Below are 20450 nucleotides of genomic sequence, written 5' to 3' on the forward strand. Positions count from 1 at the left end.
GCAGTGCCTCATCATTGGAACAATTCTCAGCAGCCAGTGTTCTAAACATCACCGAAAACTAAGCGATACTAGAAACCTGTTTAAGTGACGTCAGGCATTTAGCGGCTTGCCTTTCTCAGAGAAATACTTTGTTCATCTCCTCGGTGAACATGTAGTATGAAGCACGAATGGGCGATTGCCTTTCCCACTCTGAGGTGGACCACGAAGTGCCCCGGAGACAGCTGTACCATATATGCTTACATATTTTATGCTGCATATTTAATTTGTATTTTATGTACGTTTTTATTGATTTTTTTCTATTCTATTCTTAGTATGGTGAGTGGAATAAGATGAAGGCTACTGGATGAACTCTATTGAGCACTGAACAAGGAAGGTACATCTCTATTGAGCACTGAACAAGGAAGGTACGACATGTACCTTAGGTCGCCATCATAAAGGGCTGACTTTGGAGAGACTGATGCTGGCCCTGGATGGTCGAGAAAGAATTTGACAGTTCACTTACTTTACCCATTATGAAGGACATTGCCAGTTTGTGTTGATTCATCAACACACATATTGAGGTGAGCTCTTGGCTTTAACAATAAGTGTTTGCTAGATGTACTGTGTGGTCAGATTGTACTGTAACGTGGTGCAGATGTTCACGGAGGCAATCATATACACTGATCTTATAATGGAAAATGTCTTTAATGATTCTGGTATCCATTGTAACAGTTCCTTTAGAATTCTAAGCAGACAAAGTCTTGTAAAATAGCAACATTACAGTGGTGTATCATTCAAGAGTTGGCGCGGTTAGCTACCGTTACCCTAATGTCATTTCATGTAAAACATTATTATGTTTTCAGTCAAAAATGACTGTAATATTAAGACTCATCATAAAACCTAATACAGAAATAATCACTAATTGTTGTGTGTTTTATTTTTATTAGCTTAAGTTCTTGAGAACATTTCAAGTTTTGAAGTTCTATTTGTTATGTATGGCCTGTAGGCCTCAATGATAGAAATTAAAAAGATAATGAATTTAAATTCTAAAAAAAAAAAAAAAAAAAAAAAAAAAAAGTTACCAGATGATTACGTATGTAAGAAATAATCAGAAGAAACATAGTATGCTTTTTTTTTTTTTTTTTAACAACTTTGGGTCAAAGTTAAAACAACTATTGTTTTGAAACCATGTAGAGGGTTTATGTAATTACAGGAAGTGTGTTTCAGTCGAAAGTGACCAGGAATATTTTATTAGTGCTCAAAGCCAACTCGGTTGTAAAAGTGACCTGTAATACCGTGTGAAATTTTTTGAGTGATATTGTGCTCTGAAAAATGGCTCGACCCAACTCTGCATCCTTTCAATTGCTGGTAGATTCATTTCTGGATATTTACACTACACACCACTCTGGTGTCTGTCGACGTTATCTACTTCTTTTTTTATTTATTATTTTTATTTTTTATTTATTTCTTTTTTAATTTCTTTTTTCTTCTTTATTTCTTTATTTTTTTTTGTCTTTGTAAATCTGTTTTCCCTCCAAGTTGGTCATATTTACCACCAGGGTTTGATGGAGTCGGTCAGGAACAGTTCAAAGCAGCATTTGAAGGCATCAAAGTGGGGTACGGCATATTTTGTCGGTCCTGGGGTAATTCTGATGACGTTTTCCGTTGAAAGCCTTCCGTCTTTCTCGGGTGGGGATGACGACCAGGATAAATTACCATTCTTTAACATAAATGTGACAGCAGCTTCAGCATGGGCATCCTTTTTATCACTAAATTCATCACTGGATTCTTCTTCAATTATTTCTTGGTCTGGGTTATATTCCATGTCATCTTCATTTTTTTGACACATCCTCCTCATATCCATCCTCACTGACAGTTTCCTCGCATCTCTCCTCCTCCCAAGTGTGGTCATCTTAAAATATAGTCATGAGCCTCACACTTACTTTACTCCTGCCATGCAGTGAACTGAGTGAACTAAACACTAAACAAAATAAAAATAGATTATGTATTATTTCGGAATATTTTCAGAATTCCCTGATCTTGTTTCTACCCTTTTGACCCATACTGTGTGGTTGATCTATTTCTGACCTGTCAAAGTACATGTTTGCATGTGAGTGTCTGACAAATGGGGATTCACCGGAGCGCAGCTTTTATTTTTACTTTTTTTTTTTTTTTTTTAAACTTCTGTTCTCTCCTATTCCTTTTTGATGACTGGTCATTTTTGACCGTGAACAACCAGATCATAAAGTTGAATAAAACCCACCAGATCATCTCAAAATTGATGAACTATTGTTTCGGGTTTGTAATTAGGGACAAAGTTATGGAATTTCAAGTAGGTCTCATCAGATTAACAACATTTTTCAGAGAGAGAACTTCCAAAACCGTCAAATTTGACCGAAACACAACATGAAGGTTAATCCACCATTCACAGAGGATATGATAGTAAACTCTGGCTGTGATTGGCCATCAAGACGTTTGTCAAGATGGACTGTGAAACAGGACCCCTAGGCTACTTTGTCAATAGGGACCTAAATTTGAAATAAAATTAAAAAAGGTTAAAAGCCCTTTTATCTATAATCTGTTACTTTTCATTATAAACGGTTTTGTAAACCATTAAAATGGAGGTGAATCTGGCCTAGTATTTTAATTAAATTATTCCTTCCCTACTGGAGGCAATGAAGCACACCTGGGTGCTTTAACCTGTACATTAATCTGCCTCACGTGGCACAGAAAAAAAAAAGTTGAGGAAGCCATAAAAACACTTTTGTTTGACCCACATTTCAGCGAGAAAGCAGTGTCAACTGTTTGAAGAAAGAAAGCAAAACCAATGAATAATTCTGCAATTCTTGAGATACTGATGGAGGATGAGGACAGATGAGTAATTAAAAAATAAAATAAAAAAAAAAACAGGAAGGGAAGAAACAGGCAGAAGAACATACTCAAGGCAGAGGGACCTGAGATTGCCTGTTTGTAGAATGTAGTTTTCTCCTCCAAGTTCGGCCCTCAGGCATGGCCCGGTCTGTTTCTCCTGCTCCCTTCCTCCCTCTCACCACCATATGGACACTCCAGATCTCATAAATGCCTGCTACATGTTCAGTTTTACCACACAATCTACAATCTTGGACACGTTTAAAGTTGATTATCGATTATCTATTATGCCACTGGAATAATCGTGTCCTTCCCTGATGGACAGATCATACACATGTCCATGTCCACACAGAGCAGAGATCATGTAAGGACACATTTTTATCACTTTGGCAAAATGGAATGATTGATTTGAAAGAGCTAACTAGAATTCCTCTCCCCCTTGCTGTCTTTCACTGTCTTGCCTCTGTCTGCCCGTCTTCAGGAGTGGTTTCATCCTGACCAGTCTGGGATTTTATCACGCTTGCTTTGGTCATTACATCACAATTATGGAGCTGTTGGTATGAGAGAAATAAGGGATGAAAAAAGGAAGAGTGGAAAAAAGCGACAGATAAAATGTAGGTCAGTGGAGATGCGCTCGGGGCAGTTTCTCTCTATGGTTGTGTCTCTCTCTCCGTGGGCCACAGCTAAAGAGGCTAAGAGACTGGGGGTGAAAGTGCCTCCAACCCACACCTGCCTCTTTACTACCTTGCACAGACTGACAGAAGCATCCACAGTGTCAGACAACTACTCGGATGGCAGACGTTGAGCACCAGGCGTGATGCTTACCCAATGTGACAAGTGGGGATCTTTTGCAAAACAGACATGACGCATGCTCATTTCTGCATCTTCATGATATGATTACTTTTTAAACTTTTCTTAAGGACGTAATTTAACCTGAGTCAGTGTGGGGCAGGGAGGCTGGTAGTTGAGGTAACTGAAGCTCAGTCACTGGAAACGAATACTCGGCACTGTATTCTGTTCTTTCTGTTCTGTTCTTTATTATGGAGGAAACAACGTAGAGTTACTTCGAAAATGTATGAATGCAAAATTAGTCATTTAAGTCCTGCATGTTACAATTTACCCTAATGCAACTCATTAGGTTAATCGCTGGTCTCCACAGTTCTGAGTAAAACTTATTGATAGTCAGAATGTATCCATTAAGGCAAAATAAACTCTATCATCGTATACATGATCAGGATGACCTGAAGCCTACAGTGTCAGCCTTTGTGGCCCGATATCCTTCCTTTGCCTGGTCAGTACTGTATTTAGGTTTTTTTTCAAAGGAAGTGGAAGACCCCACCCTGAAAGCCATCCCTAAGGATACCCGAGACAAGCCGTGTCATCGGAGCCGCTCTTCTTTCTGTGACATAAGATCATTAACCTCCATATACAGTAGATAACCAGTGTTAGTTTCATTCTTGTCTTAAATACCTTTTAAAATCCAAGTTGATAATCACTAATAAACTGTACAAAATATGCATTTTGATCGCAAAACAGATCACTGTGTCAAATATGTTGGTCAACGTATTTAGCTATCAGTGGCGTTTCTGTAGTAGACTGTTAAAATGATATTGCAGAAAAAAAATTATCGACCGAGGATCTCACAAGCGAATAGTTCAATTAGCAACAGAATATTTTTAACTTTGTATACTAGATCTTGTATTGATTTAGTATATAAAGCAATTGACAGTGAAAGACGTTAAATCCGTTTTAACTGTGAATCATGTTCCGGTGCCATTGATGGCGATAGACGTCCAATCTATTTCAACTGGGAGAGTTCGGCAGCAAATGATTACTGCCAGTCAAAATGAATTTGACGTCTACTGCTGTCAATGGCAGCCCAGGATAATTCCATTCAGGAAAACTTTTGTTGCTTCATACAGCATGTATAGTGACTGACATTAGAATTATGATCAACATGCCTTTATAAAGCTCAACATGCATCATAAATCTGGACATGTCAAAGGGCTGAAACAATTATTGCATGTTTGAAAACAGCCAACAGTATATTGCATTGGGATGATTAAATGTGGAGGGCTCCTGTTTGTGTGCGTGTCTATGTGTGTGTGCTGCAGGCTAAGCGGGAGAGAGTGGGAGGAGCGGAAAGTGCTCCGGTCCAATCCGAGCTGGCGGGCAAAGCTTCTCCAACACGCTCTTCCCTCCCTCAGCCGGCAGAAAACAGTGGAAGCCTCCCATAGAGGTGAGAGCGCAGATGTCATGAGAGCAACCGCAAGACCAGAGCGCAAACACCGACACGCCGAAAGACCTCATCCCGCCTCCGCACGCCTCGGTCTGGGATGCTTTTAGCGTACAAGCCGCCTCCAATCAGGGCAGCCAGCGGTCGTCGACGCAGATTGTCGACATTCTGTTAGTTGTTTTTATTTTCAACCGAGGATCTTCCCCGTCGAGACGTCCCCTTTTCATTTTAGTGTTTATGTTTGTTTCTTCATGACTGCTGCTTTGGGAAGTGAGGCGCAACAGCAACACCATGCGAGGTAAGAGCACCAACTTCACGCACGCACGTGGTGCACGAGGCGGTATATTTTGTTGCACCTTGAAAGTTTATCGGGGGAGTTTTATTAATGTATTTATTGGTGCATGTGTTTCGTCTTTTTTTAAACTACATGGCAAGTAACTTTTACCACGATATATATAATAAATCAAGTGTATAAAAGTTGCGTGCGCCCATGCAGGTGAACAAGTCCATGCACAAAGTGATAGGAAATTAAAAGTGGCGCCTGATTAATCACCTTAGTCAAGACACATAAGCGCGTGCGGCCGTAAATTGCCGCCTGATAGAGTGACTGGGATTGGGAACACCAAATTTCATTCTTCTTAAATATGTCTTGTTAATTCGGCGTTGTGCAAAAAGTTTATTGGCTGTTTCAGAGCCACTTGACGTGCGCTCCACTAACCCATTTCTTTGCAAGGCGCCCGGCATGTTCAATTTCAATGTCAATGTCATGTTGGCGTCTCTCTCTCTCTTCCTCTAAGGGTGTCTCTCACTCTCGCACACGCTCAAACTCACACGATCGCGCGCGCAAATACAAACACGCGCACGAGCCTGTGTAACGCTGTTCTCACCTTTTTATTCATATAAAATATTACAATTGAAACAACGTTGTACAGTTTATATTGCTTATATTTCATGCACTGTAGCAGTGGGGCCGTTGGGAATGTTGATATCCCTTATTACACTGTTGTAATACTTATTGTGTAATTCAGGCAAAGATGAAGTTGCGTCATTGAACTTTATTTGTATACCTAACTTTGTCAGTAAAAACATTGGATTGGAAGTTTTAGTCATTGAAAGTATTGAATTATTACAAGTGTATATATATGACAGCGAATTACTGAGCAAAAAACGAACGAAATTGGATTGCAGGGTCAAATACAATATGCATCATTTTAATACATTTGCTATATTTACAAAAAAAAGGCTTGTGATATTATCATATTACTTGATGTGGCATAAAATAATGTAATTGAAGATGAAACAATAAATAACAGTAGCAAAAATGAATTGATTCAAAATGAGGAATAATCCTAAATAGCAGCACCTAAGTATCTTCTGTTTGCTGTCATGTTTTATGTGTGTGGATGTCATGTTCTGCTGTTGCTTAAGGCCATCACTAACCTTGAGCTAGAACCCCCCTCCCCAAAAAAGAAAAAAAAAAAAAAAAAAAAACAGGCAAACATGGCCTACCTCTGCTATCTTAAAGCAAACTCCTCTGTCATGCACCTTGCATTTTGTTCACATTAGAGCAAGGCTCGCGACCACTCTTGTGCATGGGCAGCTTTGGGGGGGTTCTACAGAAAGCTCCAGCTTTCACTTTACAGCCTCGGTTAGCAGAGGAGGCCCCTGAAGCGTCTCTCTCACCCCTCTTTCTCCATCTCTATCTCTCTCCATCTTCCTCTCTCCCTCTGCACGCCCGAAAGGGTTTTGTCAGATAGAATTAAATCAGTGTGGGCAGCGCGCCCCCCACTCTAAACCTGTGTGTGCGTGCATGTGTGTCTCAGCTGCCCGTACATAGAAATGTGCTCACAAACACAAGGTTATAAAAAATAGAGGCCCCTCATGTGCCGTGGTAATTATCATTAAACAGTAGCCACAACTTCTGAAGTTCCGACTGACATTGATGATTGCCAGGCCAGAAAAATAAAAACTGAAAAAAGCAACAGACGAAAATATAATCAAAAAAGATGTTTCCGATGTGACGTTGCAACATGGTTCAAATGAGGAAAGTCTGTTTTTAACTTTGTATTTGATTTGATGCCACATTAACCTTTTTACAATTTTACATAGTATTGATACAACCAAACAACATATATTATAGCAAGACCAAGTCATTTCATTCATCTTGTATCGGACATGTTTTGTCTAAGCTGCAGTCACACAGAGAGTTTGTAGCACTTTGACGTGCCTATAGGTCAAAGAGTTTACCATGTAGTAGCCGAAGCAGTAAGGGTCTATACGGTGCGATAGGGGTGTTGAAATTGCCATAAATTTGAGCCTTTGCGCTGCTGATATGTGTCAGTCATGATTTCCTCTCCATTTTTTCACCATGAGAAACGATTATATGATGGAATGAGAGACACAAGTACACAAGTAAGGTGAAGACAACCTGAGGCCAAATGTTTCACAATATAACGTGGTGATCCTGTACAAAAAAAATACTTGTGTCGTTATTCCTATGTCATTTCACACTGTGATAGCACCCACGTCACACACACACACACACACACTACGCATGACGGCCTCATGCCAATAGAATTAGTCCCATCCTGTTTTACTTGTCTAAGCATTGATCTGTCCGATTCCGAAGCATCCCGAGATTGATTTCTCATCAAACCAACGGAAGCGGTCTGTTCAGATAAATCTATGGTGCTTCACTCCGATGACATTACTTTAACTAAAATTTGATCCTGATGTTTCAAACGTTTCACTGCTTTTTCCTATTGCATACAAGGTGAGATGCATAAATTGACAAAAAGATGGGAGGGGCTGAACTTGGCATCAGTGGATCCACACATTCTCAACAAGAAATCACTGATTTATTTCGTTGTAGAATACGCAATGTCCACTATTATCGGAACCCGAGCGGCCTGATGTCGGAGTCGGTTAGTGTCGATTGTGTTGTTTATTGTGTGTTTGTGCTGACTAATGGCGAGTGTTATGTAAGAAGAGAGGAGAGATTACCCCAAGCCCATGCAGGCCACATTGTTAATCCCTCAACACAGCCCTACTGACTGAGCCACGGTTTGGATGTTGCAACACACACGTGGGACTCATATTCCACTGGCAATACACTCGTCGAACAGATACCACAGTCTACTCCTCCCAACTGTGGTGTGTGCGCGTGTGTGTGTGAGCGTGCGGCCCGATGGCACTCGCGCGGTCCCACTGAGCCGCTATCATAGCTCGTGTTTGTTTAGCATGTGCTCAGCATCGACTCCATGTTGGTTTTATCCCGCCGTCGCTATCTCGGGGATATGAGGCGAACAGTGTCCCCCTTTTCTCCACAGTCTCATTCTTTTTTCTTAATTCACACAAAGCGTGGGCTATATACCACGCTTGAGTTTGTGTCGCCACTTTATCTACGCCAAGAGGGATTTTCAGTCCTGAACCGCTCCTAAACTCTAAATCTGCCTTGAAGTCATAAGTCCTCTTATGCCAATTTTACTGATCCATGAAGGAAGTACTTCGCTGTGGTGCCACAACAATATTCGCATATTTTTCAGATTTGGGGGTTTGTTTAAGGTACTACTTAATCAACTGATGTATTATTGGAAGAAAAGCTTTAGAGGGGAGGGGGGAAACACAGATACCAGCTAAACAGGAAGTGATTCGTTTTCTTTTTCAATACGTTTGGTCTAAAAAGAGGTATAAAAGTTTTGAGGCCTTAAATACAACATGAAAGCAAACATGGCCAGCTAATCGTACTCTAAAAAATAGTATTTGAAAAAGGGATAGAATGGAAGGCTTTTGTGATTAATGTTTTCTTCTTCATTTTGACCAGTTTATGTGTGAAATTATTTCATTTTTTGCACTTGTAGATGGTGAGCTGATTTGAGGTGAACAAATGTTAAAGCAGGCATTTAAAATCAGGAGATAAAAGAAAACGGCAGGGAGGGCAAATGAGACCGAGATAAGAAAGGAGAGCAATTAAAAGACTTAAGGGTTATATAATAAAGTAAGCGTGCATGCAAGCCTGTCTGCCAAAATTGTGCCTAAAGTGGAGGATATGCACTTAATTTATATGCACAGTATATATTGAGTCTAAATACCAGACATATACACAAACTAATAGAGATACTGTGATTAGATTACACTGGCCTCAGCAGTGAGTAATGCCTGCACCCATAACGGTGGCATCCAAAGTCCGCACTTGGAAACGGCTGCTTATCTAACACAAAATCAGATTGCTCCATTTACTGTAGGTTTGTGTCAGTGTTACATTTCCACCTCTTGGTTAATGAACATAAGGAATATTTCCCGTGCAAAAAATAGATGTAATGTTTGTGGTAGCATTTATCTACCTGACAGATTCAATTAATTGTAATAGAGCCTGTCTGAAAGTTCTTACTAACTGAAGGTGTTGTGTTGGCAGGTGCAAAGCTTGCACGTCGCAACAATAAGCCTGTGACTTAGCCAACTGCATCTTTTCTTAATGACAAAGATTAGCCTGTTTTAGTGCTTGTAATCCCATTGAAGAGATTCTTATTAGGACTATCGTTCCTTCTCTTCATCCCCTTCTCCCTCTCTTTCTGTATCGCTCTCTCTTGAGCAACCGCACTTAGCCCAAGTGTGCGCGCGTGTGCGAACAATCACTGCTAAGGACAAACAGTTGCCAGCAGTTGACGTGAAGTCTCTTATCCTTCCTCTGAAAAAGGAATGAAATTATGAAACCAAGACTGCTGCTGCTTTTATTCACTCGACTCCAATTTAACGTTGATAATGTATTCTGTTAAATCATGCCACTAGAGAGGGATAGAGAAATGGAGAGAAAGCAGGTGAAGAGCAGAGCAGGCTGTGTGTGTGAGTCTTTGTGATCAATTTGCCTCTGCGAGAGATGCCCCTGGGGCCACTTTGGGGAGAACCTTGTTAGGCTGAGTTAAATTGTTGCCCGAGGCGAGCTATTAGTGGCCATTCCTGAGAGAGGACACACACATCGCATGCTCCCGCACTTAAACAGAAAAGCACACACATGCATTCAAACGCACATCAGTTCCAACGGCCTCTCATTCATATGCTCGTGTTCGCTCTGGCTTCACTCGCAGGAATACGTAAACACACAAGCAGTGCGAACGAACCCCAACTTAAGGCGGTAAAGTGGAAAATGATTCAGCCAATGGAAAAAGATGGCTTTTACACTATTACTTGAGTGAGAAAATAATTAGGGGTTCCACAAAAGTACTACAAATGCTTTGGCTAAATTGCCTCCGGATTATGTGGGGTATGTGCAATTTGTAGTTATTCCTTAAACAGGTATTCAATGTGTATTTATTGCTTGTGACATCACCAATTAAGCGTACTGTACGAGTTCCATTCACTTGAGTACAATTGTATCGAAAACAAAACTAACAAACCTGTTCAAGTAGATCACAAATATTTCGTTTCCTCTCTAAAAGAAAGACATAATAATACCCGATTTCACAAAATATGGACTGTTGAAAAAAATGATTGATAGAAAAAGGGCAACGATGATGAGATTTCTCACAGCCAATAAGAACGATAATGAAGTTAGTCTGATTGATTGATATTATTGTAATGAAGATAATGAGGCTGTAAACACAATTTGTCACCATTACTGTAAGACATTCAGGCTACTACATAATTCTATATTTGACACACAAAATGATTTTCCTACAGGCAATAATTCTATAAAACACCTACAGAACAAAATTAACACTTTTGTCTGTCTTTAGATGCATGTCGCTCCCTTCTCTTCTGTTAGTCTCTCTCCAACCTTTCTTTGGCTCACTGGGATAGCCACCTTTTTCTCTCCCATCCCCCCTCAAAGACACACACACAGACACACACACTGTCATCTACAATTAGACTCAAGAGAAACACCATAGGAGGAGCGTTGAAGGAGGATGAGGACATGGCCAACGCCAACAAACATTATTTTCCCACCCCAGGAGGGAACGACCTCACTCAGTGTGTGTAAACATATTCCCTTGTACGCTCCTTACTTACATCCAAGCATAATATGAAGGCAAGCGCTCGGTGCTGCAGCTCAGCTGAGTGCGCGCACGTGCGAGCGTGCTGATGTGAAGACCAAGTCATGACAGTGAGCGATATAAGAAAGAGCTTAAAGCCATGTGCGTGCGTTGCCTGTGCGTGTGTATTCTCGTGGCTGATTTCGGGACCATAATGACCAGATGCAGACCTCTCACACTTGGGCTTGTTCCACTCTGATGCCTTCACTCGGTCCTTAAAGAAAGGTCAAAGGTTGTCAAGGTCCTACGGGTCACCCAGGGGACCGAAGGGTGTGAGTGTACGCCTGTGTGTGAGTGTGTACAGTGACCATGAGAGGCAGATCAGAGGAGGCAGATGGGTAGACCCAGTGTGTGTCTGTGTGTGTGTATATATGTTTTGGGGCAGGGGTTGGGTTTACCCTGTGGATTTTTTCCCACGCCTCCTTCTCCTCTTATCCATCTGAGGACACATGCTGCATTGGGTGGGAGACTGTGTGTGTGTGTGTGTGTGTGTGTGTGTGTGTGTGTGTGTGTGTGTGTGTGTGTGTGTATGTCGGGAGGGAGTGGGGGGTTGTATAGAATGTAGTACTGTAATGTCTTTTTTTTTTTTTTCAAAAGCAGCTTGCAGTAATTTATGCATTCAAGCATATTTGAATGTGTTGCAAAATTGGTGTGCGTGCACGCGCTTGTGTGAATGTGTGTGCAAGAATCGATGCACTGGATAACAGCCAGTGGCCCCCTTCTGTTCTCTCTCTGTGGTGTCCAATCACGCTGCAGCAACATATTCTTTGAGCAAACTGCAGCTGATCCCAGACCTGCTATCTGAACAATTACCCAGAGTGCTTTGTGGCTGTATGGCAAGCTGGACAAGCTCATGCCCTCTGACACACAGCGTCAGGGGGTGGGTGGGGGGCGAGAAACAGTATTTTTCGGAGTGTTTGTACATGTGTATGGAGACAGTTGTGCTGGCAAAGTGTGACGGTTGGGAAGGGATTTTGATGTCGATGGCTTTTAGGGGGTAGAGAATAGCAATATGCATGTACAGTATGAATTTATAAGAACACCACCAATTGGAAGTTGTCTGGGATGGGCTCCAGTTACTTCACGGCCCTTGTGACGATATGTGTCACAGAAAATGAATGAAATTACATACTAAAACGGATATATTTATTATTTATCTATCTAACCCTTAAAAATGTATTCACTCACAGTACTTGTTGCAAGAAAGTGACACAGACATGTTTAGTGGCAGGAGGGGGGGACTCAGAGGAGTGGGGAGGCAAAACTATTGCTGCTGTGTGGCATTATGATTATTATTGTAACACGCAGCAGGGTTCACACACACAAAACTGCTCCAAGGCTGTATCAAGCTTCATGTTAGTATGAAAGCATTTGTCCATCAGTTTAGATGTAAAAAATATGTCCCACTAAATACAAACACTGGAAGCAATCTGTTCAAAAATGTGAAGAATTTTAAAATAACTGCAGAGCTTTTTGGCTCACTTCCTTTGGGAGTATCCTGAGTGGTGGTTTGGTTAGTACAAAATGTAACTACTCTCATTTAATGTTTTCATGCAGTTTTTTTTTTAACTCTTACAGTATACGCATTTACCTGATTGGCTGTCATTGACGAAGCTAGATATCCAATCCATTTTGACTGAACGTTCATTCACCCCTTCAAGTTTAAAATGGATTGGACATCTAGCGGCGTCAATGGTTCTCAGATGACCTTTCATCCCAGTTTAAATGAATGGGACGTCTATCATTTTCAATGGCATGCAATGAGTTAAATACCGTGGTACCTCGACATACGATCGCTTCGACACACAATCTTTTCAGCACCTGACATAAAATTTGACTCGCCATTTGTTTCTACATCTGACGACATACTCGAAATACGACGACATGACAGTACCGCAGACGAACGCACAGCGGATTTTCTTGTGTGAGAAATCAACACAGGTTTCAAAAAGGTTGTTAAAACAAGATGGTGAAACAAGGAAAACGGGGACGCTTACCTTCTAAATGAAGATGCAAATTATAAAGAAATATGAGCGTCGGGTGCACATCCGTGAACTGGCTCAACAATACTTTTCCACGGTCCTCCTCCGACTACCGTTCGCCAGTCTTTATAAGTTAATTATTATTGTGGTAACATCGCCAAAGAAATCGCCAGTTTTGTCACTTTTTTATCATTTATTTCACAACCTATCCAACACAAAATGCTTACCGCAGTTGACGGTGCCCTCAAGAAAACATTGAAAACGAAAGTAAACTAAAGCTCATCACTCCCTCTCTGTCACGTCAGCCACGCGGTGTGTTCAGGTACAGCAAAACACAACCACCATATTAGAACCCGATTCGTTACATTATTACAGAAATTATTATTATATTATTCCGAATTTTATTTATGATTTATTTGTTTCACTATGTGTAATTGCCCTTTGTAATAGTACCAGCAGTGTTTATTAAGGATGTAGGTTTTTGGGCTGTGGAACGAATTAATTGAATTATATTGTATTCCTATTGGAATATCCTGCTCGACATACAACCATTTCGACATACAAACAAGTTCCTGGAATGAATTCACTTCGTATGTAGAGGGACCACTGTACTATGAAAATAAAATATACTTTGGAGTGTTATTTGGTGCCGCAGGCAGTGTTTATTTTTGTTTTTATTCATTTTAATTTCATTAATTTAGTTTTTATTAACAATGTATTCATTCATTAATTTATTTTTAGTTATAAAAATATGAAAAATACAATAATGTTCATAATTTAAAAAATATGTACTGTATATGGCGGAAAACACTCAGGTGACTTGAAGTCCCGCTCTGAGACCCCCAATTTCACCAAATTTAAAAATTGTCCGAAATGCATGTGTGATACATCATTGGAAAGCTTAAGATCTCATTTTTCTGGGGAATGAAAAAATTTGAACAGGAGGGCATTTTTTTTTTTTTTTTTTTAAACAGCAAAAACCTATCTGGAGGTGAGAGCACGCGAGAGCAGAATTACAGACGCCATGACTTTAACGAGATATTATCGCGTACTTACCTTGTTTCGATCCAAAAACTCCATGTAGTATGTATCACTGAGTGTCAAGACACAGCTGTGAATGGCCACAGCTGGATTTTTGGGGAATTTAATGGGTGAAACATGGTAATATAACAAGGGTCGCGATGCAGAAATCGCAGACATCAAGGAGTGGTCAATATTTTCTTCTTCATATATTTACCCTTTTAAACTTTTTTTTTTCAATTTTTCTTTGTTTGGATCAATTATTTATCATCTAACATTTTGAGAAAATGGGACAGTAACAAAAAAAAAATGGTGTCTGTAAAAAAGTCACCATTTTTTTCATTGTGACGTAATTTGTTTAAAAGTTTAAAATATGCCAGTGAATAATTTTTTAAAGTCGTTTTTTTTTTTTAATGAAACATTAGACATCAATTAATTATTCAAGGTCAAAAATGACAGACATTTTCAATAATAAATATAATTAATTACCTTCTTTTTATGGCTGGGTTAAAACAAAAGAGGTTGCGCGACGTCTGTAAACGGGGGTTTCTGGGGTAAAACGGACAAATTAAAAATAGTTTGGGGGCTTAATGCACCATGAATTTGCTATGGCAGCATATAGACATATTGTTCTATCACACACGACAGTTGTTTTGGCTTAAAATACAGCAGTTTCTTTTAAAGAGGAGTGCAAGAGCAGAAACTGCTTTTTTAGTCTTGTCTGTGTTTCCCGCCATATATTAATTGTTAATATTTTTTGTTTATTAAATGACAAATAATTCACTTGCCTTATAATGGGTTAAAGGTCTTAAGTGTCAACTTTGAATAGTTATCCACTGTCCTGAAACGGTTAAACGGTTTAAACAACACACTCTTTATTTAGTAGCTTTAACTATTACTAATCTGCCTGCACAATGTCCAAGACCAATAAAGGACAGGAATACTCACTGCAGTATATGTATGGTCAGTGCAGTACTTTTATGAAAACTTTACTTCTTAAATTTGTCAAATTTTAAGGATTAAATTCAAACTGGCAGTGTTCATGTATGCTGGAGCAGTAGAATTGATTTTTCCTATACAAAATAGCATCAATACACGTTGTTCAGACACACTGACAGACATCCATGAAAACACGGATGGCAAAACAGCCAAAGAACACGAGCAGTATGGATGCTGCGTAAAAGTGTCTGGAAATTAGTTCAGAAAAACACATAGTCCACAGCTCTTCACCGAGTTTTAGATGTTTTGCACACTATGTAAGGCGACGTGCCGCTCAAGCCCATTTGAATCCATAGGCAGAGGAGTATTTCATTCATTTTAATGGGACAGTAAGATGTGCAAACATGAGAGGAGACACAGGGGAGATAACCCAAGCAATATTCTTATGCGCTATTCCCACAAGTGTGACTTAATTCACTCAGCAATCACAGCACCAGAAGTTTTTGCGGTGTTTTTCATCATCAGCGGACGGGAAGAAAAAGCTCGTTCCTCTCTCGGCTTTATAAGACAAGGAGTTTTGCCGTGAGATGGAAATAGATCATGAAATACAGAAACAGAGATGATTTCCAAGTCACACAGCCACTTACAGCATGGAGGAACACTCAGAGGCGTTCGGCAATGTCAAACAGACTGAAGTGGCGAATCGTGAGAACACAATTCAGAGTGACTAAGACATCTAAGACCAGCATCAGTCTTGTTCACATTTAACAAGCAGGGTTCGCGGGAGGGAAGAGAAGTGTCGATTCTCTTTCTTTCTTGCACAAGATATCTCGTTAACTTGGAAAGAAGCAATTCATATTTCTAATATGGTGGAAATACCACCCACAGTCATCCTCAACGAGTCAACCCCTGGGACCTCAGGAGTTTTGTTTGCCTTTCTGAAGTGCCTCCCATTGACGAAAGTTAGGATGGAAAGTGAAATCAACTGTTCCGTTACATGTGACACTACGGCACCAAGCTCTAATGTACTTGAGCTATTCTCGCTGCATGCAATTGTGTGTTTGCAATGCTCTGGATGTTTTTCTGTTTTGGAGCCATCCCATAGGATGAATAAATGACACCTTCATGTCCAGTGTGCTTCTTTCCAAAGATACATACAGTACATGCTAAACATGTACAGCAACACCTAGTGGACCCCATTTGCTGTTGCATGATCAATTTTGAAACTGATGATTTGTCCTTTGGTTCATGTACATCCATTTGTGTTCATACCTTAAAAGTGTGTGTGATAAGATGAAATATTGTAACATTACTGTCGGCAGCCTGCTGCTTTTTTCCCCCCCTAGTAGCACGATGTAGATAATTAGGACTCTATTTAAAGAGGGGCAGCCCAGGAAATACACAGGAGAGCCTCACTTCATTAAAAATCAATTATGATAATGCACGTGCTGGTGTAATATAGTCCTCATGGCCAGAATCAGCTACACACACACGTGCAAAGTTAACAGCACAGCTATCTGGCCTTGTTATTTCTAAAGTTGTCTTACTCTTTCTCCCATGAGCTTGAGACTGATCCTCCTCTGAGCTGAGGAATCGCCGGCGTTGCAGTCCTGCTCTTACATAACAACCTCAGGATAAACACACACACTCCCGCTGGTCAACGAAGCTATCTGTCACTCAACTGAGACATCCTTTACACCCACTAGGAGAAATTTACCCTTCCAGAATTATCAGCAAACATCTCTGTTTTCACTTATTTAATTAGATTCTGAATCACAATAAATTACAGGGAAACATTGTTTGCCCATGCCACACATATAAAATTTGGCAGAAATAAAAACTATCCAGAGACTGCACGCCGAGAAATTTGGATAAAATGTGAAAACGTCTCAAACAAATAGGAGGAGTCCAAATGCATTGATTCACATTTTGTGGATAAAGGTGACTGAGGCAGTATAGTTTTTGTATAATACAACTCAAAATTCAACTTATTTTTCGTTTACCTAAAGACGTTTTGCTGAAAGTTTATTTTGTAAAAATTCACAAAGTTCTTTTCTGTGTAAAACAATATAACTTACTCCATTGGCACACACAAAAATTTTAATTCTGCTATAATCCACGAGTGCAGCTGAGGTATAACAGAAAGAAAACAAGTATTGTCTACTCGAAGAAGTGGGAGTCTTTTGCTTGAACAATTCCTAAATCCTCAGCATCTGAGATAGAAAGAGATGGGGAGGGGGGTGGGTGCAAACAGGACACTCGGTGACATCACTTCCTTTAAGAATGTGACAGCTTAGCACATCATTGCTGTGACAGCCAGACGAGTGCAGCGAGTGGGTGGTCACCCTGGCAACGGCAATGCTGTCATGACCGTATCTCTATATCCTACCTGACAGTCCCCGCCGGCAATGAGCGCATCACACGCACACGGCCGACAATGCGCACACCCACACACACACATTTGCAAACATGCACACGTGCCATAGACGCACTTCACTGTTCTTTTCATTTGTGGAAAAACTCAAGGGAACACAAGCGCTCCTTGAAACAATGCTCATGCCCACACGTTAGTGCTCCTTTGGGCATAATTATGTAGTATAAAGAGGAATAGAATGTCCCATGGGATATGAAGACATACAGTGGATATAGATATACTGTAATCACTGAAGCAGGGCTGTCAACATATGCTCATCTTGGGTAGACAAGACTTTGCAGGAAATCGAAGGAAATCTTTAGTATGTACATATAGTATGTATGCTTCAGCAAATGTAGGCATGATAAACTGAAACATGAACTATGGTAGGACTGGGAATACTAAGCATTAATGTGGCTGAGACTTGTTTTTTTTGTCCGCTTAAAGGATCTGTGTGGTCCCAGACACTGACTGCTGTTATACTGTAAATGCCATATTCATTGACATGCATCGTCTGTGCGTTGTCTCAGTCCAGTTTTCTGCTCTGACCCATTTTGGAGCCAGTTGGGCAGGAATGGGTGGAAATGGGTCAGGCCTTGAGCTGCACCGATAATCACAGCATGAGTAGTGCTAGATTTAGTTAATTTAGAAGACGGGGAAAAAACTACAATCCTACATCAGTGGCTAACACGGACTAAAACTGAAAAGCAACACAATGATTTGTTGTTTGACTTGTAAGACCTCATTTACAGAACATGTTAAACTTATTTAAATTCTTCTGAAAACTGATTTATACTTTCCCTAGCTAATAGAAAATTTGGTAAACTATTGTTGTGCAACAAATAAATGTAATGAAGGCATCACACCAAAGCTGGAATCAGTAAAAGCACTTAAGGTGTACAGTAGGTGACACAAGTCTATAACTAGTCAGTCACTTAGACTCCAGAGAACCATCCCCATTGATCCGAATATGGGATTATCCAACTACACACACTTGAACAGCCATTCCTTAACACACTTATTAAATATTTTGTGTCCACAAATAAAATGTAACATGCTGTATAAATATCAGTATGGGTGACTACTGTATATGTCTATATGTATACATATATACAGTGTATCACAAAAGTGAGTACACCCCTCACATTTCTGGAGATATTTAACTATCTTTTCATTGGACAACACTGACAAAATGGCACTTTGACACAATGAAAAATAGTCTGTGTTCAGCTTATATAATAGGGTTAATTTATTTTCCCCTCAAAATAACTCAAAATATAGCCATTAATATCTAAACCCCTGGCAACAAAAGTGACTACACCCCTTAGTCCTCAACACAAGAAAGCCCGACCGTCTCATCAAACCATAGGACATGGTTCCAGTAATCCGTGTGCTTTGTTGACATGTCTTCAGCAAACTGTTTGCGGGCTTTCTGGTGTACCGTCTTCAGAAGAGGCTTCCTCCTGGGGTGAAAGCCAGGCACACCAATTTGATGTAGAGTGTGGCGTATGGTCTGAGCACATGACATTTTGGAGGGAAAATGACAAGCAGTACTCAATTTGGACATTTAGGGATGTACGTATTTACTAAGGGGTGTACTCACTTTTGTTGCCAGGGGTTTAGATATTAATGGCTACATTTTGAGTTATTTTGAGGGGAAAATAAATTAACTATTATATAAGATGCACGCAGACTACTTTTCATTGAGTCAAAGTGTCATTTTGTCAGTGTTGTCCCATGAAAAGATACATTTAAATATCTGCAGAAATGTGAGGGGTGTACTCACTTTTGTGATACACTGTATATGGAGCATTGACTTGCTAGTTTTGTTATAAAGTACAAGTTCATTATGTACTAGTAAGAGCTGTTTCAAAATTACTAATAATATCTCAGATAAATAAATACATATATATATATATATATATACATTTATATAAATGTACTGTAATTTGCATTAGTGTATTTTTGTTGGTCATTTGTTTAACCCATGTTTAACCTATTTTGGCAATTGATGAATTTCCATGAAAGCCTATAACAAAACTTGCAAAGGTGAACAACTGAACAATGCAAAGAGTTTACAGGTGAATGGACATCTTAGAGTTTAAGACAGTGTTCAGCACCACCAGCTTGTTGGTAAATAATTTAGGATTAGATAGGCTGCATAATCTCTTTAGACAGTGTGCCATCTCAGCAGACAGACCTGCCTATCACTGCATACATGTACGTATCACTTAACAGGAACAGCAGCTTTCCCTTTCCATAGACTATGGATCCTAGCAACACTACTAGCAACAGGTGCGCTTGTGTGTTACATTGAAACAGCTTCCGTTGTTTATATGCTGTCATTGCTGTGCCTTTGGTTTTGGATGTACATGGAGCTCCCTATACACAGTGAGTAATAATTTAAAAGGGAAATAGATGTAGTAAAATCGGAATTGAAAATCAAGTAATCGTAAATATTAAAATAGGTTATGGCAAAGAGAAGATTTAAATGTGAGAAGAGGGAGATTTTTTGTGTGAATGTGATTGAAAAGTGGTCAGCAGTGATGTAACATGCTTTTTGATTATGGGCATTACTAACCTGCAGGGGTGTTTCCTTGAAGTGGAACACAAAGAATAGATCTGCAATTAATGCTGCCTTGTCACCAAGGTGTTTGAGTGTGTGCTTGAGAACATGCATGCAGTCAGTGATGTCGCGGTCATAAGAGAAACTCCTACAAAGACATACAGAAGGTCTACATGTCACACTGCTCTTGTAAGACTGTTTTCATAAGTCTTAGAAAAACTGTCACCAACACTCACCCTCCACAGCAAACAAGGTTACGTGATTATTATTTTTTTCTTTTTTACCCTCCGATGAGCTTTTCGACTGGTGTTCTAAAAATATGTACACACTGAGTGATGACCAAATTAAGATTGTGCCGTTTGTGTCCTTTCAATGCGTACTTCACTTCCCATTTTAAAATCTTAACCTTTTTCTGCTT

At 39.9% G+C, this 20450-nt stretch overlaps 1 protein-coding gene across 4 annotated transcripts in view; it reads left to right on the forward strand.

Annotated features, from left to right (window-relative positions):
* The first annotated feature begins 325 nt into the window (after positions 1–325).
* Positions 326–20450, forward strand: part of rorb (RAR-related orphan receptor B) — a 29663-nt gene continuing 9538 nt past the window's right edge. The window contains exons 1-5 of one of the 4 annotated variants that reach the window (XM_057831592.1): positions 326–560; positions 3173–3211; positions 3329–3684; positions 4962–5253; positions 5355–5381. In XM_057831592.1, the coding sequence (XP_057687575.1) occupies positions 5184–5253; positions 5355–5381 (97 nt within the window). In that variant the 5' untranslated portion in view covers positions 326–560; positions 3173–3211; positions 3329–3684; positions 4962–5183. Of the gene's footprint in view, positions 561–3172; positions 3212–3328; positions 3685–4961; positions 5254–5354; positions 5382–19185; positions 19858–20450 lie in introns of those variants that run through there. The other 3 variants (XM_057831591.1, XM_057831590.1, XM_057831593.1) reach the window with 3 other exon arrangements.

This window comes from Corythoichthys intestinalis, chromosome 3 (assembly GCF_030265065.1).
Source record: "Corythoichthys intestinalis isolate RoL2023-P3 chromosome 3, ASM3026506v1, whole genome shotgun sequence".
NCBI classification, from domain to species: domain Eukaryota; kingdom Metazoa; phylum Chordata; class Actinopteri; order Syngnathiformes; family Syngnathidae; genus Corythoichthys; species Corythoichthys intestinalis.